This window comes from Tamandua tetradactyla, chromosome 2, assembly GCF_023851605.1.
Source record: "Tamandua tetradactyla isolate mTamTet1 chromosome 2, mTamTet1.pri, whole genome shotgun sequence".
Taxonomy (NCBI): Eukaryota; Metazoa; Chordata; class Mammalia; order Pilosa; family Myrmecophagidae; genus Tamandua; species Tamandua tetradactyla.
This window is the reverse complement of record NC_135328.1, coordinates 221,467,401-221,487,333: the sequence shown is the minus strand read 5'-3', so window position 1 is coordinate 221,487,333 and position 19,933 is coordinate 221,467,401. Positions and strand designations below refer to the sequence as shown.

The window sequence follows — 19,933 nt, the reverse complement described above, 5'->3', positions numbered from 1 at the left end:
GCCAGAGGGCGGAACTTCCGGTCAGGGCCGGAAGGAATCAGAGAGAATGCGCACGGGCGCTAGAGAGCCGCGGCTTGCGCCGTGGAGAGGAGGGTTTCCCCCATCGTGGGGAGGGACTAGGGAGTCCACCTCTTTCCCGGTCCTCGAGTGGGCCCGCCACGCAGCCCTCGGGGTCGAACGCTAAGCCCTAAGAGCCGTGGCTTTCGTGCTGGAACCCCCCGTGGGGTGCCAGCTCCTGACGCCTAGTCCCACGTCTGGAGACCCCTGGCTTCGTTGGTGTGGCGTGGGCCAGGTCAGCTCGGTGTTGAGACGTTTCCCGGTAATTTCCCGGCCAGGCGGCGAGGTGGCTCCGGGGAGAACCGGGTGTCCGTGCTGTGTGCTCCGGCCTGGGCGCTTGCCCTCGACCCCGGAGAAGGGGGAGCGACGCCTCCAGCACCCGGGATTTGGACAGAGTGCCCCTGCGTGGGCTTGGGTCTCGCGGCGGAGCTGGCCTTTGGGGCTCAGCCTCTCCGCGGGAAGGCAGAGGTACCCTGGGGACACCCGGGCGTTGCGAGGAGGCCGGGTGGGCTCTCTGCGCCCGACCCCGGCGGCCCACCTCCCAGCAAGGGCTGCATCTAAGCCACCCGGGCCTCCTGTGCCCGAGCCCTCGCCCCTCCCCAGGCTGCAGAGAGGCCCAGGGAGGGTCACGGAGGGTGAAGGGCCTCGGGACTGGGGGCCGCACGGCGGAGGGAGCGCCCCTCGAGGAGCCAGCAGGCCGGGAGGGTCTGTCGTGGCGTCCTCTGCCTGCAGCTCCAGTCTCTGCACCGTCGGAAGAAGCTGTCTTCTGTTCAGGCCCGCCTGATCCCGCGTCTCAGAAACAGGTCTCTGCTTTGGTGAGGTGAGCTTACTAATGAAGACGCGACGTCAAGGAACTGGAGGAAAAATCTTTCCAAGACCAGTTCGAAGTGAGAAAGGCGATTTGGGATTTTATGACCCAAACAGACAAGAGAATGGCAAGGGCCAGAAGAAAGACAATAAATGAAGTCCCAGGGTTCATTAAAACTGAGTAATGGGCTTCTTCTTGTTTGGTTGGCGGATTTTATCTTTTTTGCTGATCTTGTGTTTAAAAGGGAAGGTGCTGAAAGCTTAGTCCATATGGTGTTTTATGGCTTTGTCCCATCCTGCTTCAGACTGCAGTCTCACCTCTGCCGCGACGCTGGGAAAATCTCGTTAATGTAACTAAACACAGTAAATGTTTGAGATTAGGTCACAGCAAGGTATGCTGGCAAGGGCTTTTAGGCTGACGGTGAACCAGAGCTGCTTGAGTGAGGTGCTTTTAGCAAACATTTTCCAGCTACAAAAGACTCTTATAAGCATTTTCTAGCTAAAGGGTTATATTGAGCATTTCCCCCCAGCTCTCCAGCTGTTATCTTCTTGGTGACCTGTTGACAGCATCAGCCCCTGACACCTGGGCAGGGGCACATGGGGCCTGGAGTTGTGAGGCCCAGGTCAAGGGGTGGCTGAACCCTTTCTTTCCTGTAACCTGGGGCTCATACCTCACTGCTGGCCCTCCAGGGGGCCGCTCACCCCTGCTGGCTCCCTCTGCAGCCCTTAGGAGGTGGCTGAGGTCACTGTCCTGTCTCTCTGCCCTGTTTTCTGGCCTTCAGCCTTCTAAGTGTAGACCCTGCCCCAAGGCTTTCCCTCCTGAGGAGATGGGTGATAGTGGGATGAGGGTGGGAGGTGGTGGGAGACACCCGAAGACACTACCTAAGATGGACGGACGGAGTGTCCGGAAGCAAGGAAGGTGCGGAAGAGACACCGGGAATGCTGCCTGGCTACAGAACAGCTAGTCTTATTACACAAGGCTCTTATTTTTAGGACTGATTTAAATTTTAAGAGCATATAAGTAATTGCACAAATGAAAACCTAATTCAAAGTAGCACTCTAATTCTCTTTGGTTTGCCTCTTTTTTTGGTGCCAACTCTGGAAGAGGTAATAACAGGTGGAATTTATAGCTCATACAGAGCTTTTTCTTTTTTCCTTCTACCCATTATACAATCATCTTCAAGAAACATGGCTACTGGAACACAGCTCTACAGTTTCAGTCACTTCTCTCTAGCCTAATACACTTTAAACTAAAAAGGTGGTATCTATATAATGCATAAGAATAATCTCCAGGACAACCTCTAGACTCTATTTGAAATCTCTCAGCCACTGACACCTTGTCTCATTTCTCTCTTCCCCCTTTGAAGGTTTTCTCAATCCCTTGATGCTGAGTCCCAGCTCATTCTAGGATTTCTCTCCCACGTTGCCAAGGAGGTTTACACCTCTGGGAGTCGTGTCCCACATAGAGAGGGGGAGGGCAGTGAGTTTGCTTGTTGTGTTGAGAGAGAGAGGCCACATCTGAGCAACAAAAGTTCTCTGGGGGTGAGTCTTAGGCCTAATTTTAAGTTAGGCTTAGCCTATCCTTTGCAGGGTTAAGTTTCATGAACAAACCCCAAGACTGAAGGCTCGGCCTCTTGATTTGGTTGTCCTCACTGCTTTCAAGAATATCAGGGATTCTCCAAATGGGGAACCTGAATTTTCCCTTTCTCGCTGTTCCCTCAAGGAATCTTTGGAAATACTTTTTCATTCACTGTTCACATCACTCTGGGATTAATTGGTGCATCACTCTGGATAAACCTACAAAATCTCATGCCCTATCCAAGGTTCCATGTACTTATGGTGTTCAATTAAACTGTCCATATAAGTTATATTAAAAAATGTACTAGTCAAAATATAAATTTTGTACCAAATAAACATTTTTTGCTTTAGACTCACACATAAGTTAAAGTTTTAAAATATGAATTGCCATCTATTTTCAACACACCGCAATACTGACATTCCTTTGTTCTTCCTCATGCAAAAATATTTTTTAATTTGTACATTAAGTCACTCACTGTACACCCTAGGCATTCCTCGATTATACCATCTCAGTCTTTGTCTTTTCTTCTGATTTCATTTCAGCCTCCAGCCTTCCTCCCTCTGTCATTCTCACATTCAGCTTCATTCGGTGTACTAACATTATTGTGCTACAACTAGGTAGTATTGTGCTATCCATTTCTGAATTTTTACAATCAGTCCCTGTTGCACAATCTGTATCCCTTCAACTTCAATTACCCAATATCTACCCCATTTCTATCTCCTGATGGCCTCTGTTCTTAACTGAAATTCTACAAATTCATTCATTGTTAGTTTATATCAGTGAGACCATACAGAATTTGTCCTTCTGTTTCTGGCTAAATCTCACTCAGCATAATGGCCTCAAGATCCATCCATGTTGTTACATGCTTCATAACTTTATTCTGTCTTACAGCTGCATAATATTCCATTTATGTAAACACCACAGCTTATTTAAAGGCACTCGTCAGAGCTTCTAAGTTCTTTTGTTGAACTCAGAAGTTCAACAAGACTTTTGAACTTTTTTGTTGCTCTTCTCCTATGAGTGTGGCCCTCCAGCTGCCGTGTCTCCCAGCCTCTCTGTCCACTCCACACACCACCCACTCTCCCTCCCACAATGCAAGGGTTCTATTTACCAGGGTAAGACACATCTTAAAGTAATTTCTGCTGTTCAAACTGTAATGCCTTAAATTTTAACATACTATATGTATGCAAAGGACAACTGTATACACTGTAACTTCAAAATGGAAAGTGATAAAATCGTTATCAAGAGACATAAATGTAACAGAACCATATTACAAATCCACACAGAACATGCTGCATTTTTACTTGTTTGAACAGCAAAACACACTTGTTGACTAGTAAAAATCCTCTTCTGAAGGATAGAAAGACACATGAAGAGGTAAGAGTATAATTCTGAACTGTGCAAAATTAGAGAATTTATAGAACATTTTGAAGTTATTCTCCAGATAAAATTGGTCAATAATTTCCTCTAATTTATATTTAGCTTAAAATCTTAGCTTCTTCAGCAGTAAACCCATTTTGACAAATATTTTAGGAACCGAACTCTCTTATGGCAACAACATTTACTCCCTCTTTTCTTGGCAATCTTCAGTCTAATTTCTTAGGTCTCAGAGGTGAGCTACAGCTGCAGGTTAATGGAAATAAATGTAATTCACAAGTTTCTTTTTAATTATAATCTTGAAATAAAAATGACAAAACATTTAGTCATCTTTTTATTCCATTAGTATACTCAGGATGAATTAACCCCTAAACCCTAAGAAAACAACAACAAAAAATATATTAAATATTTTATAATTCTGGTATCTGAAATAAAGACAAATGGAAAACTATGTTAAAGCTTTAAAAAGTTGCAAATTGTCATTAAAATTATTTACATTTATATTGCAATGCCAGATTTACAGGTACAATTCTTTTAAATTAGATTAATAGAATATTTTGATATGAAAATAATATAAATATTAAATAGGCACAATGTATTCATGAATTGAAAATTCAATTATAAATGCTCCAAATTTAGATATTGGTGGCCAAGGGATTTTATGGTCCTTTTATATTTTTAATCCTTTATTCTTAGTCCGTTACTAGTGTATAACTCTGGGCTTTTAATAGCAACTAATCACTGCCAGTAATCATGTCAATGTAGATGAGTCTTCCGTAACTGGCACAAGACGACTGTTTAAAATGCACCCAATTTTGTTTTTCAACCTCATTAAAATTTAAGTATTTTTACCAAAATCTTCTTTGAGTTTCTAATAGGTAGAAAATATTATACATAATATATAGATATATTTTTAAAGTTTTGACTGGAATGAAAAGAATTCCTTGGCTTTCTTCATCATTGTCCCATTTAAAGAAGTATTTTATTTTTACTTTGAAAATAGATTAGAACTCATGGATTATATTTATTTGACACCAGAAAGGATTATTTTATAAATATCTTGATATCTGAACTTTGCTTTTGTAAAGCTGTAAGTTATTTCACCTTCCCACACTAAAAAGATTTTTAATACAGTATTTTTAAAGGTAATTCTCTTAGTAGGTTTTATTCTTGCTCAATATTTTGAGTCAACCAAATGAGGTATCAGTTAACCAAAAATGGAGATGGACTGCTACAAGTACTCATGGTTGCCCACGCATCCAGGCAGTGCACTGCCCAGAGTTCTTAGTTTTTTGTAAGCTTTGTTGTTTCACATGGTTGAGAATTAAAAAACTGTATTGATATTAGCTGTGTAACACAAATGCTGTGAATCCCACCCATCTCTGCCTGGCCTCTGGAAACTGCCCACATGACAGTGGGGGAGGAGGACGCCCCGTTCCCATCTGTCATGGCCTTGGCACTTGGGGTGCACAGGCACTGATGGGAGGACCCCAGATTTCTAAGCCACCCTGGCATGGGCTCCTTCCCCACAGTGATGCAGGGCCTCCCAGAGGCTGTGAGGTTTGGTTTCCCCTGTTAAACTGCAGTTTGGTGTCCTAAAACCATCTGGAAACAAGTAAACGTCCAGTTCCCTTTACACATGGACTTGAAGTGGGCAGGACCGCAAACCCAAGCCCAGCCCTTCCGAGTCTGCAAATGCACGTCCAAGACCCTTCTGTGCATCTCAGATATGCTCAGAAGCTACTCTGTGTGGAGCAGAAAGCAAACCCACACTCTGAGGTTTGAGCAAAGGGCTGGCTCTCACGTACACGTGTGTTCAGGTGAGCACACAGAAAGTCATTCTGTAATTATGTTGAGAATGACACAAGGATAGTGCTATTTAAGAAAGTTCTGGAAGTTGACTGCTGAAGTGGGACCAATTCTCAGTCGCTACTGTTTTGTTAAAATTTTCTTTTTTACTTTTATTTCTCTTGAAAGTGGGAAACACATGTTCCACAGATACTGAAAATGCTCGTATCCTGAAACTGAGTGTGCTGGGCAGAAAAGCGAGCACACAGTGCCTGTGGGGAGAAAAGGCAGTTAGACTGTGCAGCCAAAGTCCTGGTGAAATTCTACCGGGGGGGGGGGGGGGGCCAGAGGCAGATCTACAGTGAACTTCCCATGATAATCAACTTGTACAATTAAGAAAAGAGGCTTCTCTGCTCGTGTAATCTGATCCTGCCCATCAACTGCTTCCATTAAGCTTCCTGGGCAAAGATTTCTGATTCTATTTAAACAGAATGATTACGCTCCTGTTTATAATGAAAGCCTGGGAAGTCAGAAACCTGAAAGCTTCAAAATAGAGAGCAGGTCCTAACTCCGGGATACAGGTTCTTTGGTCAGTTCCACGCATGTCATTTACACAAGAGCTGACAGAGCACCAACAAGTCAGAGGAGGGGTGTAGCTGGAGGGCCATGGACAATGGGGTCAGAGAACGGGGACAGCAGGGACAGAGAATGGGGACAGCAGGGACAGAGAATGGGGACAGCGGGGATGGAGAACAGGGACACCAGGGATGGAGATGGGGACAGCGAGGTAGGAGAACGGGGACAGTGGGGACGGAGAACGAGGACAGTGGGGATGGAGAATGGGGACATCGGGGATGGAGATGGGGACAGTGGGGAGACAGTGGGGATGGAGAACAGGGCTGGGGGATGGAGAACGGGGACAGCAGGGATGGAGATGGGGACAGCGAGGTAGGAGAACGGGGACAGCGGGGATGGAGAATGGGGACAGCGGAGACGGAGAACAGGGACAGCGGGGACGGAGCACAGGGCCAGGGGATGGCGCATGGGCACAGCAGGCATGGACACAGGGTGCACATCCACAGACGGTTTTTACAAGCTTGGTTTAGATTCAGAAAATCTGCTCAGTCACTTATGGAGACAAAGGAAAGAAAATATTTGTCATGTCATCGTTTTGCGAATGTCCTGTTAGAGGTTTTATTCAGGCCTCCCTTTGGGGTGGGGATCTTGCTTCCAACTTTGGATCCTGAAGCACCTGATTTGATGACTGCTGAGCCTTTACCTGCAGCGGAAACACAGACAGCAAACATGGGAGCTGTTTCAGAAAGGACACACACAAGAGCGAGGGCCCAAAAAGGACAGTGGCAACACCAGGGGCCAAGTCTCGGGAACAGAGATTGAGGCGCTGGTGGTGAGTCTGTGGCCCACTAGGGGAGTCAGATCCACATCCACACCTGAGTGGAAAAGGCGAGGAGGTGAGGGGAGCCAGGCAGCTGTGAGGGGCGCAGCAGCGGGGAGGAACTAGAGGAGCCGGGAGTGAGGACAGCTGAGCCAGTCAGCCGTCTGCAGCTTGGGGGTTCAGCTCTGGAAAGGGAGAAGCAAACACCCTCAGGGCTGGCTGTTAATTTGCTGGCTGAGGACCTTGGCACAGGCTGCCTCTCTAGGAATTCTTTCCTCATTGTTAAGGGTCGGGGAGGACTGAACTAACCCATGCATGGTGCCCAGCAGACTGAGCACTCAAGAAACACCAGGTCCTATTTCACCATTTCATTATACAGGCATTCCTCCTAAAATAAAGATATGTGTCCAAAGGTCTTTGGGCCAGGAATAATTTTTTAATAATAAATATCAGCTTTTCCTGTAAAGAAATTTGGCATGAAATAGCTAACACCAGGGCTCAGCAGTCAGCGGCAGTGTTCTGGGTCTGAAGACCAGGGGCCACACATGTGAAAGGGCGAGGACACCCTTCGTGTTTGGTCTGGGATCCCTGAGTTCATGCTGCCCTGAGACCTCGAGAGAGCAGCATAGGGGTGCACGGGGAAAAGCATTTTAGTCCCATGGTTTCTGCCTGCTCACTAAAGAGCCACAGAGGTGGCAGAGAAAACCCTGGTGGGAATGGAGCAGGGACGCTGGTGGGCGCCCGCCAGCAGAAGTGCCTTACCCGGCTGTAGCGTTTGGGTTCTGTGCAGGAGGTGTGTCTTGCGCAGGTTCATGGTACAGCCAGCTGGGCCCATGAGGTGAGCTTTCCACGCCTGAAAGTAAAGAAAAGGCCTGTGCATGGCGACCTGGCAATGGAGGGGGACTTGGGAAGCCTGGCTCACCATTAAAGACAAAACCTGAGGCAGCCACCCCAGCAGGCACTGGAGGAACGGCTCAAGCTCGACAGACACCTGGGGTTTGTGCCCTCTGCTGCCCGCATGCAGTGGGCAGTGGGCACCAAGTGGGCATAGACGCCACCTCAACAGTCACTCTGGGTCTTATAATCTGTCGAGCCTGAATTCCAAACCAAAGCCCAGCAGATACAAAGGGCTTGGGAGTGTGCAGCTGCAGAACGGTTTGCAGCACAGGAAGGAGAGCACCCCGGGAGCACCCTGATGTGAACAGAATACCCCTGTCCTTGGGAACCCTCAAGATCCCCTTTCCTCAGTGCCTGGCTGAGGCTGCTGCCCTCCTGACCCCTGCTTACTGCCGGCACCTCAGCGTCTGCAGATAACCCTAATGAGCATGCTATTATGAGGTTTGGCTTGGAAATTTCTGCCCATGGAATTATACTGCATGTGCTCCTCCTATTACCTGCTGCTCTCACACAGGGTCACGTGTGTCTCTGTGCTGACATACGGAGCTGATCTCTGATCGCCGCTGCAGAGTTTTCCATTACATAAATAAACAACAATTTATTTATCAAGTCTGTCCCCATTTCCCCTCCTTTTCCAGGTAGCACCTCCTGAGGGAGGACGCTCCAGCAACTACCTCCACGTTTTCTCCTACAGCGTCAGTATCGTTCTCTACTGGATCATCTTAAAACAAAACTACCTGTCATCTAAACTTAGTTACTGTGGTAATCTATTGTCCCGGTTTGACTGTTGTGTACCCCAGAAAAAACATGTTCTTTTAATCCAATCTCACGGGGCAGACCCATTGTGGAGGGACCTTTTGAATTGGTTGTTTCCATGGAGATGTGACTGTGCCCATCAAGGTGGGTCTTAATTAGCTTACTGGAGTCCTTTAAAAGGGAAATCTTTTGGAGAAACCTCAGACACAGACATCTGGAGATGCTTGGTGAGCCGACATAGAAAGCCACTGTAATCAGAAGCTGAAAGTAACAGCAACACAGGAGCAAAGGACCAGGAGATGCAGAAGGAAAGCCCCTGGCAGAAGCCAGAAGGACCTACCAGTGCTATGAGAGCCTTTCTGAAACCAACCCAGGAGAGAAAGGTCAGCAGACACTGCCATGGGCCTTTCCCTGTGGCAGAGGAACCCAGATGCTGCTTTTCCTCTGAGAAAGTGTCCTCTCGGTGCCTTGATTTGGACATTTTCATGGCCTTAGAATTGTAACTTGTAACTTGATAAATCCCCTGTTGAAAAGCCAACCCGTCTGGTATATTGCAATCCAGCAGCTTTAGCAAACCGATACACCTATCTATATACAACACTAGATTCTCACTGAACCACTTTGAGGTTACAATCCAGTAAACATCGTTGCTTGCGCCCACATGCATGACCTTCAGCTGCCCCACCTCTCTTTGTGCCCTTCTCTGCATACCTGGGGATGGCCGCCTGCACTCGCTGCCTCCAATTCTTCTCCCTTTGCCTGTTCCTAAGCCCCCCTCAGTCAGGCCTTCACAACCACTGCCAGCAGCACCTGCACACCCACTCATGCCCTCCTCCTTGGTAGCTTACCCACTACACACCCAGGCCCTGCTTCTTCCTGCTTCCCAAAAAGGGGGGAGCCTGCATCTTCATCTGCTGAATCTGGTGACTTGGGACTTAGCTCTGGCCAGAGGGACAAAAACAGATACAGAGCAGGTTTGAAGGGGCCTTGCTCTTGCGTCTGAGTGTCACACCCAGGCTACTATTTGGTCAGAGGCATGGGGTACAGGCTGCTCCCACCAAGACTCTCCTAGCTCAGCCAACAACCAGTGGCCCCAGACAGATGCATGAGTCCAGCCAAGAGCAGCAGGGCCCCTGCTAACCTACAGCAACTGCAGAGGCAGAAGCAATGGGGAACCCTGCCGGCTCCTGAGCTCAAGGTCCTTGAATGACGTAGGCCCCTGAGTTTTGGGACTGTCTGTTACACTTGGTGACAATAGGTCTCTGACATGCTCCTCTCTGACGTGCTTGCTCCCTGGGCTCCAGAACACAGCACCGACACGCTCCTCCCTGACACAATTGCTCCCTGAACTCTGGGACACAGTACCAACACGCTCCTCCCTGATACATACACTTCCTCAGCTCTGGGGCACAGCACTGACAGACTCCTTCCTGACACGCTCACTCACTGGGTTCCAAAACACAGCACCAATATGCTCTTCCCTGGACTCTGGGACACAGCACCGACTTGCTCCTCCCTGACACACTCCCTGGGCTCTGGGACACAGCACTGATACACTCCTTCCTGAAACACTTACCCACTGGGCTCCAAAACAGCACCGACACACTACTGCCTAACATGCTCGCTCCTGCCTCCAGGACAGCACTCAGCCGATTTCCCTCCACCTCACTGGTGCTCTCACAGCGGTCTCTGCAGTTCTTCTTCCTTGCCCCTACCTTGTAACAGGGGGCCCCGGGGCTTAGCCCTCAGCCCTCTTCTCTCCCTACTCTTGCTTTTTTGGCCATCCTATCAGCGTTGTGCTCTTAAATATCACGTATACGCTGACAAACTCCAAACTGCCATCTCTGGCCCAGACCGCTCCCGACTCCCCAGTTGATCTCACACTCCAGGGCTACAGGCTGTGTGCCAAGTCTTCCCCTACAACCTGCTGCCCTGGGGAGGCTCCTCTCTAAGGGGTGGCAAGTCCATCCTTCCTGCTGCTCAGACCAAAGCCCCTGATGCATCCTGACTTCAGTCTCTCTCTCATTACCTGGGCTCCATCAGGATATCCTTCCTGAGGACAAGATGTTCTCCTGCTTATAACCTCTTCTAAAAGCTTTATGATTTTACTTGTCACACTTAAATCTCCAATCTACCTGTAACTTTCTTGTACACAGCGTGGAGGGAATCTAATTTCATTACTGGCCCCTTCTCACAGGACTCACAGAAACTCCTGATTCTGGAATGAGCAGACAAAGACTCTAAGGCAGATATTATAAATATGCCCAAGCACTTCAATAAAGAGATGGTCTGACTATCTGTCAGTAATGAATGGATAATTAAAATAAGGCCCACCCAGGCAGCAGGATGATCTCTGGCAATAAAAAGAGATGAGGGCAGGCAAAGGTGGCTCAGTGGCAGAGTTCTCATCTGCCATGCCGGAGACCCGGGTTCGATTCCCGGTGCCTGCCCATGTAGAAAAAAAAAAAAGGAAATGAAATACTATCACACACTACAACATGGAGGAATCTAGAAAACATCATGTCAAGTGAAACAAGCAATCACAAAAGACAACATATTGTATAATTCTATTTACATGAAATGCCCATAATGGAAAAATCCACAGAGATAAAAAGGAGACTGGTGGATGGGGAGAACTGGGGGGTGACTGCTAATGGACAGGGGATTTCTTTTTGGGATGATGAAAACGTCCTGAAATTGTGGTGACAGGTGCACAACTCTACGAATATACTAAAAACCACTGAAGCGCATGCTTTAAAATGGATGAATTGTATGTTATTTGAATTGTATCTCATAAGATTATTTTAAAAAGCTGATTTTAATGAGTGAACAGATGTTAGGTTTCAACAGAGAAATAGAAGCTATTAAAAAAAAAGAGCCAAATACAAATTGTAGAAATGAAAGCATAATATCAGAAGTGAAAAATTCAGTCAACAGTAGGCTGAAGGAAGGAAAAAGGGCCAATGGACCATCTAATTCGAACAGCAGAGAGAGAAAAGAAGGGAAAATGAACAGAACCACAGTGACCTGAAGTCTAACATCCTGCTTGAAGGTGGAGTTCCAGTAGAAGACAAGGGAGAGGAAGGGGGAGAAAACATATTTAAAGGACTAGCGGGAAAAAACGTCCTAGATATGGTGGAAAGAACCTTGAGGCTAAGTGCTGACGCAGATCTGAAGCTCTGGGGGGGGGGATGGGGGGGGGGGCAGGCACCCCAGAGAGTGACCCCTAGTGAGTCACACCTGTGCAGAATCCCCTGCCCTGGGATCTGGCTTCCAGCCAATTGAACATGGCAACGGCGATGGCACAGTCAGTGGCTGCCGTGATTAGGTAACTAGGTAACGTAAGCTAAGAAAGACTCCAGAGTGGGAGCGTCTCCTGGTAGCCTTGGAGAAGTGAGCTGCCCCATGAGGGCCTGTGGGAGGGCCATGTGGCAAGGAGCTGAGGGCAGTGCTGGCTCAGAGAGAGTGAGAAGCTGGGGGCCTCACAACCCCAAGACACTGAATTCTGCCAACAATCCATGGGTGCTTGGAGGCGGACCCCAGTTCCACAAGGGAACGCAGCCCAGTCAACATCCTGCAGCCTGGGAGACCTCAAGCAGAGGACCCAGTTCTGCTGACTCAGGCTCCTGGCCCACAGCAACCAGGGAATTATAAAGGGGTGCTGTTCGAAGCTGCCGCTCATGGTAATTTGTCATGCAACAAGAGATATTTACTAGGTGGGGAAAGGAGATGAAAAGTAGAATGAGCTTGTTGATTACCTTGCAACTATTAACTGTGAGTAAACGGCTATCATTCGCACCAGGTGTTGTGGGATGTGGCATGGAGAAAGAAAAGGTGGGTATTGCTCACAGTAAGAAACCAATAAACAATGACCACAAAAAGAGGGAATAGGGAATATGGCTGTGATATGAAAGTAGTGGTGCAAAGAAAACAATTACAACAAAAATACAAAATTTCTTAAATACTAAAAATAAACAGGATGAGCCTGGCCCTGGCACCGTGGGATCAACAATGCCATCCTGACCAAAAGGGGGAAAAGAAGTGGAACAAATGAGGTATCAGTGGCAGAGAGAGTTCAAATATAGAGTCAAAAGGCTACTCTGGAGGTCACTCTTACACAAGCTTCAGTTAGACACTGCTACCCAACACAGCTTGCAAACCCCAATCAAAACCATTCCAGCCAATCCTAAAGAACACCTAGGGTATGATATGAGATTCTACAAAGGTTCCATGCATTAGGGTAACTTTCCAGAAACCAACAACTTCCAGTGGGTCCCTGGACCAGACTAGTCCTGAAATGCTGAGGGCCCAGCTTCTCTAGAACATCGAGCAGTTCCATCCCCCTATCTCATATTATCAATAGCCCTTTTCAACATGAAAAAGCTAGAATGGGCATAGTCCAAATACCCCTAAAGAGTGGGAGAAAGATCAAAGGTAATGGTGGAATTATATAGAGAACATCAGGTTTAACAAATGAGTATGATTGCTGAATCATTATGATATCTCTTTCAGTCTCCAGTATCTAAGAGCAGCTAGAATTTAAACCTAAAATTGTGGAATTATAACCCATACCAAATTCTGAAATCTGTTCTACAACTAATTGTCATGATGTGCTTTGAAATTCATTGCTTTTTTGTATATATGCTGTTTTTCATAAAAAATAAAAAAGTTGATTGTGATGGTAAATGCACAGCTATGATGATATTGTGAACCACTTATTGTACACTTTGCATGATTACATGCAAAGTGAATATATAATATACATAAAAAAAGTAAAAAAAAATTGAGAGAGAATATGTGTGTGTGTGCATGCTGCTTGTGTTAAAAAAAGTAAGGATAAATCATAAAATTAAAAAAAAATCAATCTTACAAGTGGAGGGAGTGCATGGTGATGGGGATAGCGGTAATACTTCTCTCTTGTCCTCTTTGAACACACCTTGTTTTATAGACTTAAATCATATAAATATTTTATATAATTACAGAACTTAATTTTACAACGGTGGCATAATGAATGGAACCCTTCCAAATGATTTTACATACAATAATTTGACTGTACATCCTTAGTGGAATATGCTGGGGGGCAAAAGCATTCAGGAAACAGTTTAAACAACTCTCATCATCTCACTGCTGGTGGTGCTGGTGTTGCCACTCTGAGACTGCCCTACGTGTCACATGGGGCAAACAAGCAGTCTGTGGCTCCAGAACCACACCCAAGAAGGTCTCGACAAGGAGAGCCCAGTGCTAGACACACAGTGAGCAGACTACAGGTGACAGCAGCTAACGGGGCTGAAGCCAGACATCCACAGGGGGCACTGCATGGTGGGTGGGGCCCATGGGGGTGCATCTGATGCCTGGCACGGGGTGGGTACTGCCAGCCAGCTGCCTTGGCCAGAGAGCCAGGTGAAAGGAGTCTTTCACTTCTTTGATCCCCAATGCCAGAGGAGCCAGAGTACATGGGAAAGGAGAGGAAGGGTACGGCAAACTGTGCCCTCATCACACCAGCACCATCAAGTCACAGGGGCAGCTCACAGTGGGGAAGGAAGACACCTTTGAATAGGACATGAAATAGCATTTTAAAACCAAACTAGGCTAAGTATTTTTTATTTTTTTAACATGGGCAGGCACCGGGAATTGAACCCAGGTCTCTGGCATGGCAGGCGAGAACTCTGCCTGCTGAGCCACTGTGGCCTGCTCCCAAACTGGGCTAAGTTTTATTAATCAAGAGGGACCAGAGTGTTACAGAATCTGACTAATATATAACTGAAAGCAATGGCTAGAAAACATAAAACCATTTCAAGCTTATATACTAGTGAGTTGAGATTTCTCAGATAAACCATTTATAAATGTAATAGAAAGAAATCATGTGACTACATAAGCAAATGGAATAACTATTCAGAGAGTTCAACTATTTCCTCAAAAACTGTGTCCTGAGAACATAAACACAGGAAATTTTATTCCTGCACACAGAGTATTTACTCTGGGTTTAGCACCAGCAGTGGCAGCAGCATTCGAAAGTCACTTATTTAAATGTTAGGCCACATCCATGGCTTAGACCCCTTACCTCTTCTCCAGGTGTGAAATTCTCGTGGCATAAGGGACACCGGTTAGCCACCTTTTCTGATTTGGCAGCTGAAATGATTTCAATAAGACAAGATTTAGTTACTCCTAGGAAACTGAAAGAGCACTTGAGCGAGGAGGGAAAGAGACCACACCAGCTGCCTGCTAGGTGGACACTCCCGAACCCCAGTCAAGCCTTGCCGACATGCCTACCTCAACCACATAAGATCACAGAGGAGGGTTAGTCAAGCCCACGGTACCGAGGGGTGGGGGTGGTCACAACAGGAGCCTGCTGGGGCATGGGCCCGCAGACCCACTTATGGACTCAGACAGGCCTGCAGACACACTTACGGATACAGTCAGGCCTGCAGACACACTTACAGACTCAGACAGGCCTGCAGACACACTTACGGATACAGTCAGGCCTGCAGACACACTTACAGACTCAGACAGGCCTGTAGACACACTTACAGACTCAGACAGGCCTGCAGACACACTTACGGATACAGTCAGGCCCACAGACACACTTACAGACTCAGACAGGCCTGCAGACACACTTACAGACTCAGACAGGCCTGCAGACACACTTACGGATTCAGACAGGCCTGCAGACACACTTACGGATTCAGACAGGCCCGCAGATGCACTTACGGATTCAGACAGGCCCGCAGATGCACTTACGATTACAGTCTTTGGTTTTTATGTGTCTGGGCAGCTCTTCCTTTAGAACAGCTTCACTGCAGCGATAGCACTTCCCAAACTCATCCTTTTTGTCACATTCTGTCAGCAAGTGCTCTGTCAGGCTGGCTATCTCGACCACCTGGATTCCGAAACACAGAATGAAGCATGCTGCTGAGAATGCTGGTTTCCTGCCCCCGCCCACCCACATCCCATGTGTGCTTACTCCCTAAGCCTGTGAAAGCCCAGGACAGCCAGTCTGTGTCCCTTGCATGTGGAATCAGGTATACATGATTACCACAGGTGCTGATTCCCAGAGCTTCTGGAGCCTTGATTGTTCTAAAGATATCCATTCCTTCTTTTCACGTTACCTGTAAAGGCCTTTAAAGTACCCTGGTAAAGGCTATAGTTGAAGGGTGGGGATGGGTGCTAAGTCAATGCGAATGGGAGACCTAAGCTAGGAGGCAGATGATTAAACATGTGGCTTCTGGGTCAAATCCTAGCACCCACTTCTTTCTGAGAATGTGAACAGAAATATGATCATGAAAAGGAACATTACTGAAGTCTCTCGCTACTTCAATATCTTGGGCATGAATGACTCCCACTGTCCTCAAGGCTTCATGTCACAGACGTTTACCCGTTGCTGAAGATACTTGCACCCGTGCCCATTCAACTGCACTGGCTGCCAGCAGTCCACACTGTCAAGCCAAGAAGCGACTGCTCAGAGGGTAGGCCCTGTCCATTCTATTCTCTAGAAGGTTGAAAGAGTCCGAAGCCAGGGAAAGAAGTTCTTTCTCTAAAGTTCTCCTTTTTTATTGAAAGGAAGGCCTATTTTATCAGAGAAAGGATTAAAAATAGGACTTAGGTGGAGACTCCTTGAATAGGACACACAAAAAATTAACCATAAAAATGACTGGGGTGGTGGAAAACATTAAATTAAAAACTTCTGTTCATAAAAGACATATTACGACAATGAAAAGGCAAGACAGAGTGTTGAAGAGAGTTGCAATACAGACAACTGACAAAGACTCATATCCAGATATATAAAGGTTTACTATCAATCAGTGAGAAAAAGATCAACAACCCAATGTAACAAAAAGGGTGGGAGATGACAGCAGGCTCGTCACAAAAAGGGATGGCCAAAAGGCCAAGGAGCAAACGGCCAGGTGCTCCTAGCCACTGAAGCGCACTGCACACACATCAGAAGGTGAAAAAGTTACAGACTGGCAGCAGAGGTGCTGACAAGGGTGGAGTGCTGCCTTTCCAGCTGCTGAGGGCTATGAAGTGGCACAGCCACTTGGCATTATCTGAAGTCCAGCGTGTGGACAGCCAGCAATCCTGTTCCTAGGTGTGCGCCCAGGAAACGTGCTCACAGGAGCATCCGAGGAGGCTTGTTCGGCATTATTCCTAACAGCCCCAAACTGCTCCAACCTGAGTTTCACAAATGGTAGAAATGGTGAATTCAAACAACGGAATACCATAGAGCAAGAAAACAAACTATAGCATGGGGCACAACACAAAAGAGTTAGAAATTGTATAATTTCCTTTTTATAAAGCTCAAAAAAGCAAGAAACACACACTGGTGGTGTTGGAAACTAGCCGAATGATGATGGGGGTGGGGGCTGAGGGATGGTGGCCCTGCTGTCTTCCTTGACTGGAGGAGTGCGGTTACACAAGGGTGTTTATTTTATAATTCATTGAACTGGAACACTTATGATTTTATACAATTCTACTTCAATAAAAAAGACCAAAAACAACCAAATCAAAATGGATGATAGCTCTTCAGTTACTTTTTCCAAAACTATTCCTCTGAAAGCAACCAGACTTTGGGTATTTGGTGTGGGCCTCTCAGCAGTTGCTCACTTGGGCTCCACAGTGGGCCTGGCCCACCCAGGCAGCCCCTGACCTGTTTGCAGTGGTCGCACCTCGCCAGCATCAGACAGTGCTTCCAGTAGTGTAGATCGAGACCCTCCTCGGTGAAGGATTCACTCCTTTCCCCGCAGAAAATGCATAAACTGAAATAAAACAGATAGTAAAAAAAGGATGCAGTCATCCTTGTTTGGCCACATCCATTTTGTTCCAGCTATCACGAGGAGATGCCCCTTTCTCCAGCTCAGCAGTGGCCTTTGCCCTCAGTTTGCTCTGAGGGGCGGCATCCTTCCCTGGAGGCTGGAAGGGTCGTCTGTTCAATGGCCAGAAAACCAGATTCCTCACCAACCCGGTGTTGGAAACACGTCAGCGTAGGGTTCTAACTGAGCTGGCAAAATCAAGCAGCAAGGAAGTTTTAAGTCTCAAAAAAAGATAAGACTAAATCATTTCCCATAAATTCTTTTTAGGTATATCTTGGCCACTGCACAGTAAAAATATTGCTCTGGTACTTTGTGCCTGTAACAACAATTTGACAAATACGTTGCTATCTTCTGCTGGGATAAAGAGAGGAGAAATTACCTTGACTTACAGTTAACGCTGATGATTTAGAAAGCAATTTTATTAGCTTTAAAAATAACTGAAAGAGCCTACTAAATTAAATATTCATAAAGAATGAATGACGGAGAATATTTTACAGATTTTTAAAATGTGATTAGTCCCTTTAATCATTATATAATGTGTTAAAGACAGTTTTACTCACTTATCTAAATAATGATTATCTGGAATTCCTGGAGCATTAGGTGAGGCTGCTTTTCTTCCTGGAGTGTCTGAGGAATTAAAAAAATCGTTTTTGCAGAACTTATTTTCAAATTTTCAGCAACTTAAAAAATATTATATGTTAAAAACATATATTTAGTAAGGACAGTATTATTTTACATTCAGTTCTAAAATGTCTGAAATATAGTGGGTGTACAACAAATATTTGCTGCATGAATAAAAGTAGCTTCTACACAGAGATTTCATGACGTGCATCTTACACTTACATACCTGGATTCTTTGGCTTCACAACATCATCTTTTTCCTTAGACATAAAAAGATAAACGTTAGGGACAAACGGTTGCAATAGGATGTTACAAAGATAATGTCCACTAAGTTTATAGAGACTTAGATTTTTAATGATAGTAGCTTCTCTCAACCCAATCAATGAATATGAAAAGAACATCCCACACAATTTTAGAACTGGAAAAGGACTTAAGAGATTAACATTAAATTTGCAAATTGGGTTTGCATGATTTATATACCTACAGAGTAAAGAAACATAATGGGATTCTAGGGATTCTAGGTCTTGAAAAAAAATTATTAATGAGAGAAAGTTTTATATATTTTGCAGGGACACAATATAAGCAATATGTAAAATGCTAAAGTTTTTAAATTTCACTTTACTTATGCTTTAAACAGTTTAGAAATTTAATTAGCAATTTTTTTATACTCTTTTCTTAAAACTTGGGCACAATCAGGCAATTTAAAAATATTGTGAATTTCTCACACCAGAACCTTCTCTAACAATTGCGTGGGAACTAGAGGGTATGCCCAGCTCTTCAGCTCTGCCTTGCACACTTCTCAGCGCCATCCATGCTGGCACGCGAGCTGTTGTTTTTTCTCTCACTGTTGGCCTCCTCCTCGGAGCCCCGGCTCTGTTTGTTCCCTGCTGCAGCTGCAGAGCCCACACTGGGCCTGGCACGCAGTGGCACTCACTAAACATGACACGAATGACTTAGAGCTGTGATGCCCCTTGAAAAAGCTGTCTGAGGATAAACAGGCCCTGTCCCCTCAGACTTCCCATGGGGAATAGTCTTACTCGCGTCAGGGACTGACCAGAAGACTGGAACTGAGCGTCAGCCACTTCTCAGCTCTATGTCCTTGACTATGCCACTGAAGTTTTCCATATTTATTTCTTCATTTGTATAGAGGGTCGCTGTGAGAATATGAATCTATGTGAAAGCTCTCACTGAGCCACGACTTGCCACACAAACATAAGGAGTTATCACCAGCCTGTGCCCCTACAACTCTTTCCCATACACTTTTTCCATTCCCAAACTACCTTTTTCTTTCTTTTTCCTTTTTGCGATTTTAAACTCAAGCCTTTAGTTTAAATGTTTCTGTGAATTTTTTCTCATATTTTTTTCAATATATATTCAGTCATATTTTCTTTCTTTTTGAAATAAACTTTCTTTCAAATTAAGGAACTTAATCACAAAATTGGTGTTATGGAACTAAGTGAATCACCAAAGCGGGGTATTTTAGAAGGTAGTTTATGCTGGTTTGAAAGGATGTATGTCCCCTAGAAAAGCCATATTTTAATCCTAATCCCATTTTGTAAAGGCTGCTGTTTCTTCTAATCCCTATTCAGCATGTATGCTCGAAACTGTAATTAGATCATCTCCCTGGAGATGTGACTCAATCAAGAGTGGTTGTTAAACTGGATTAGATGGCAACATGTCTCCACCCATTCCAGGTGGGTCTTGATTACTTTATTGGGATCCTATAAAAGTGGAAACATTTTGGAGAAAGCAAGAGATTCAGAGAGCAGAGAGTAACGACAGCCACGAGAAAGTCACAACAGAGAAAGCCGCAGAATGATGAAGCAGAGAGTTCACCAGCCAGCAATTTTT

At 45.8% G+C, this 19,933-nt stretch overlaps 1 protein-coding gene across 3 annotated transcripts in view; it reads right to left on the bottom strand.

Annotated features, from left to right (window-relative positions):
* Positions 1-4,138: 4,138 nt before the first annotated feature.
* The window catches only part of CEP104 (centrosomal protein 104), a 45,879-nt gene continuing 30,084 nt past the window's right edge, over positions 4,139-19,933 (bottom strand). For 2 of the 3 annotated variants that reach the window (XM_077151518.1, XM_077151517.1), the window contains exons 16-22: positions 18,309-18,342; positions 18,022-18,088; positions 17,299-17,407; positions 15,396-15,534; positions 14,719-14,786; positions 7,767-7,857; positions 4,139-6,887 (exon numbers count right to left, since the gene is read on the bottom strand). In XM_077151518.1, the coding sequence (XP_077007633.1) occupies positions 6,772-6,887; positions 7,767-7,857; positions 14,719-14,786; positions 15,396-15,534; positions 17,299-17,407; positions 18,022-18,088; positions 18,309-18,342 (624 nt within the window). In that variant the 3' untranslated portion in view covers positions 4,139-6,771. Of the gene's footprint in view, positions 6,888-7,766; positions 7,858-14,718; positions 14,787-15,395; positions 15,535-17,298; positions 17,408-18,021; positions 18,089-18,308; positions 18,343-19,933 lie in introns of those variants that run through there. The other variant, XM_077151519.1, reaches the window with a different exon arrangement.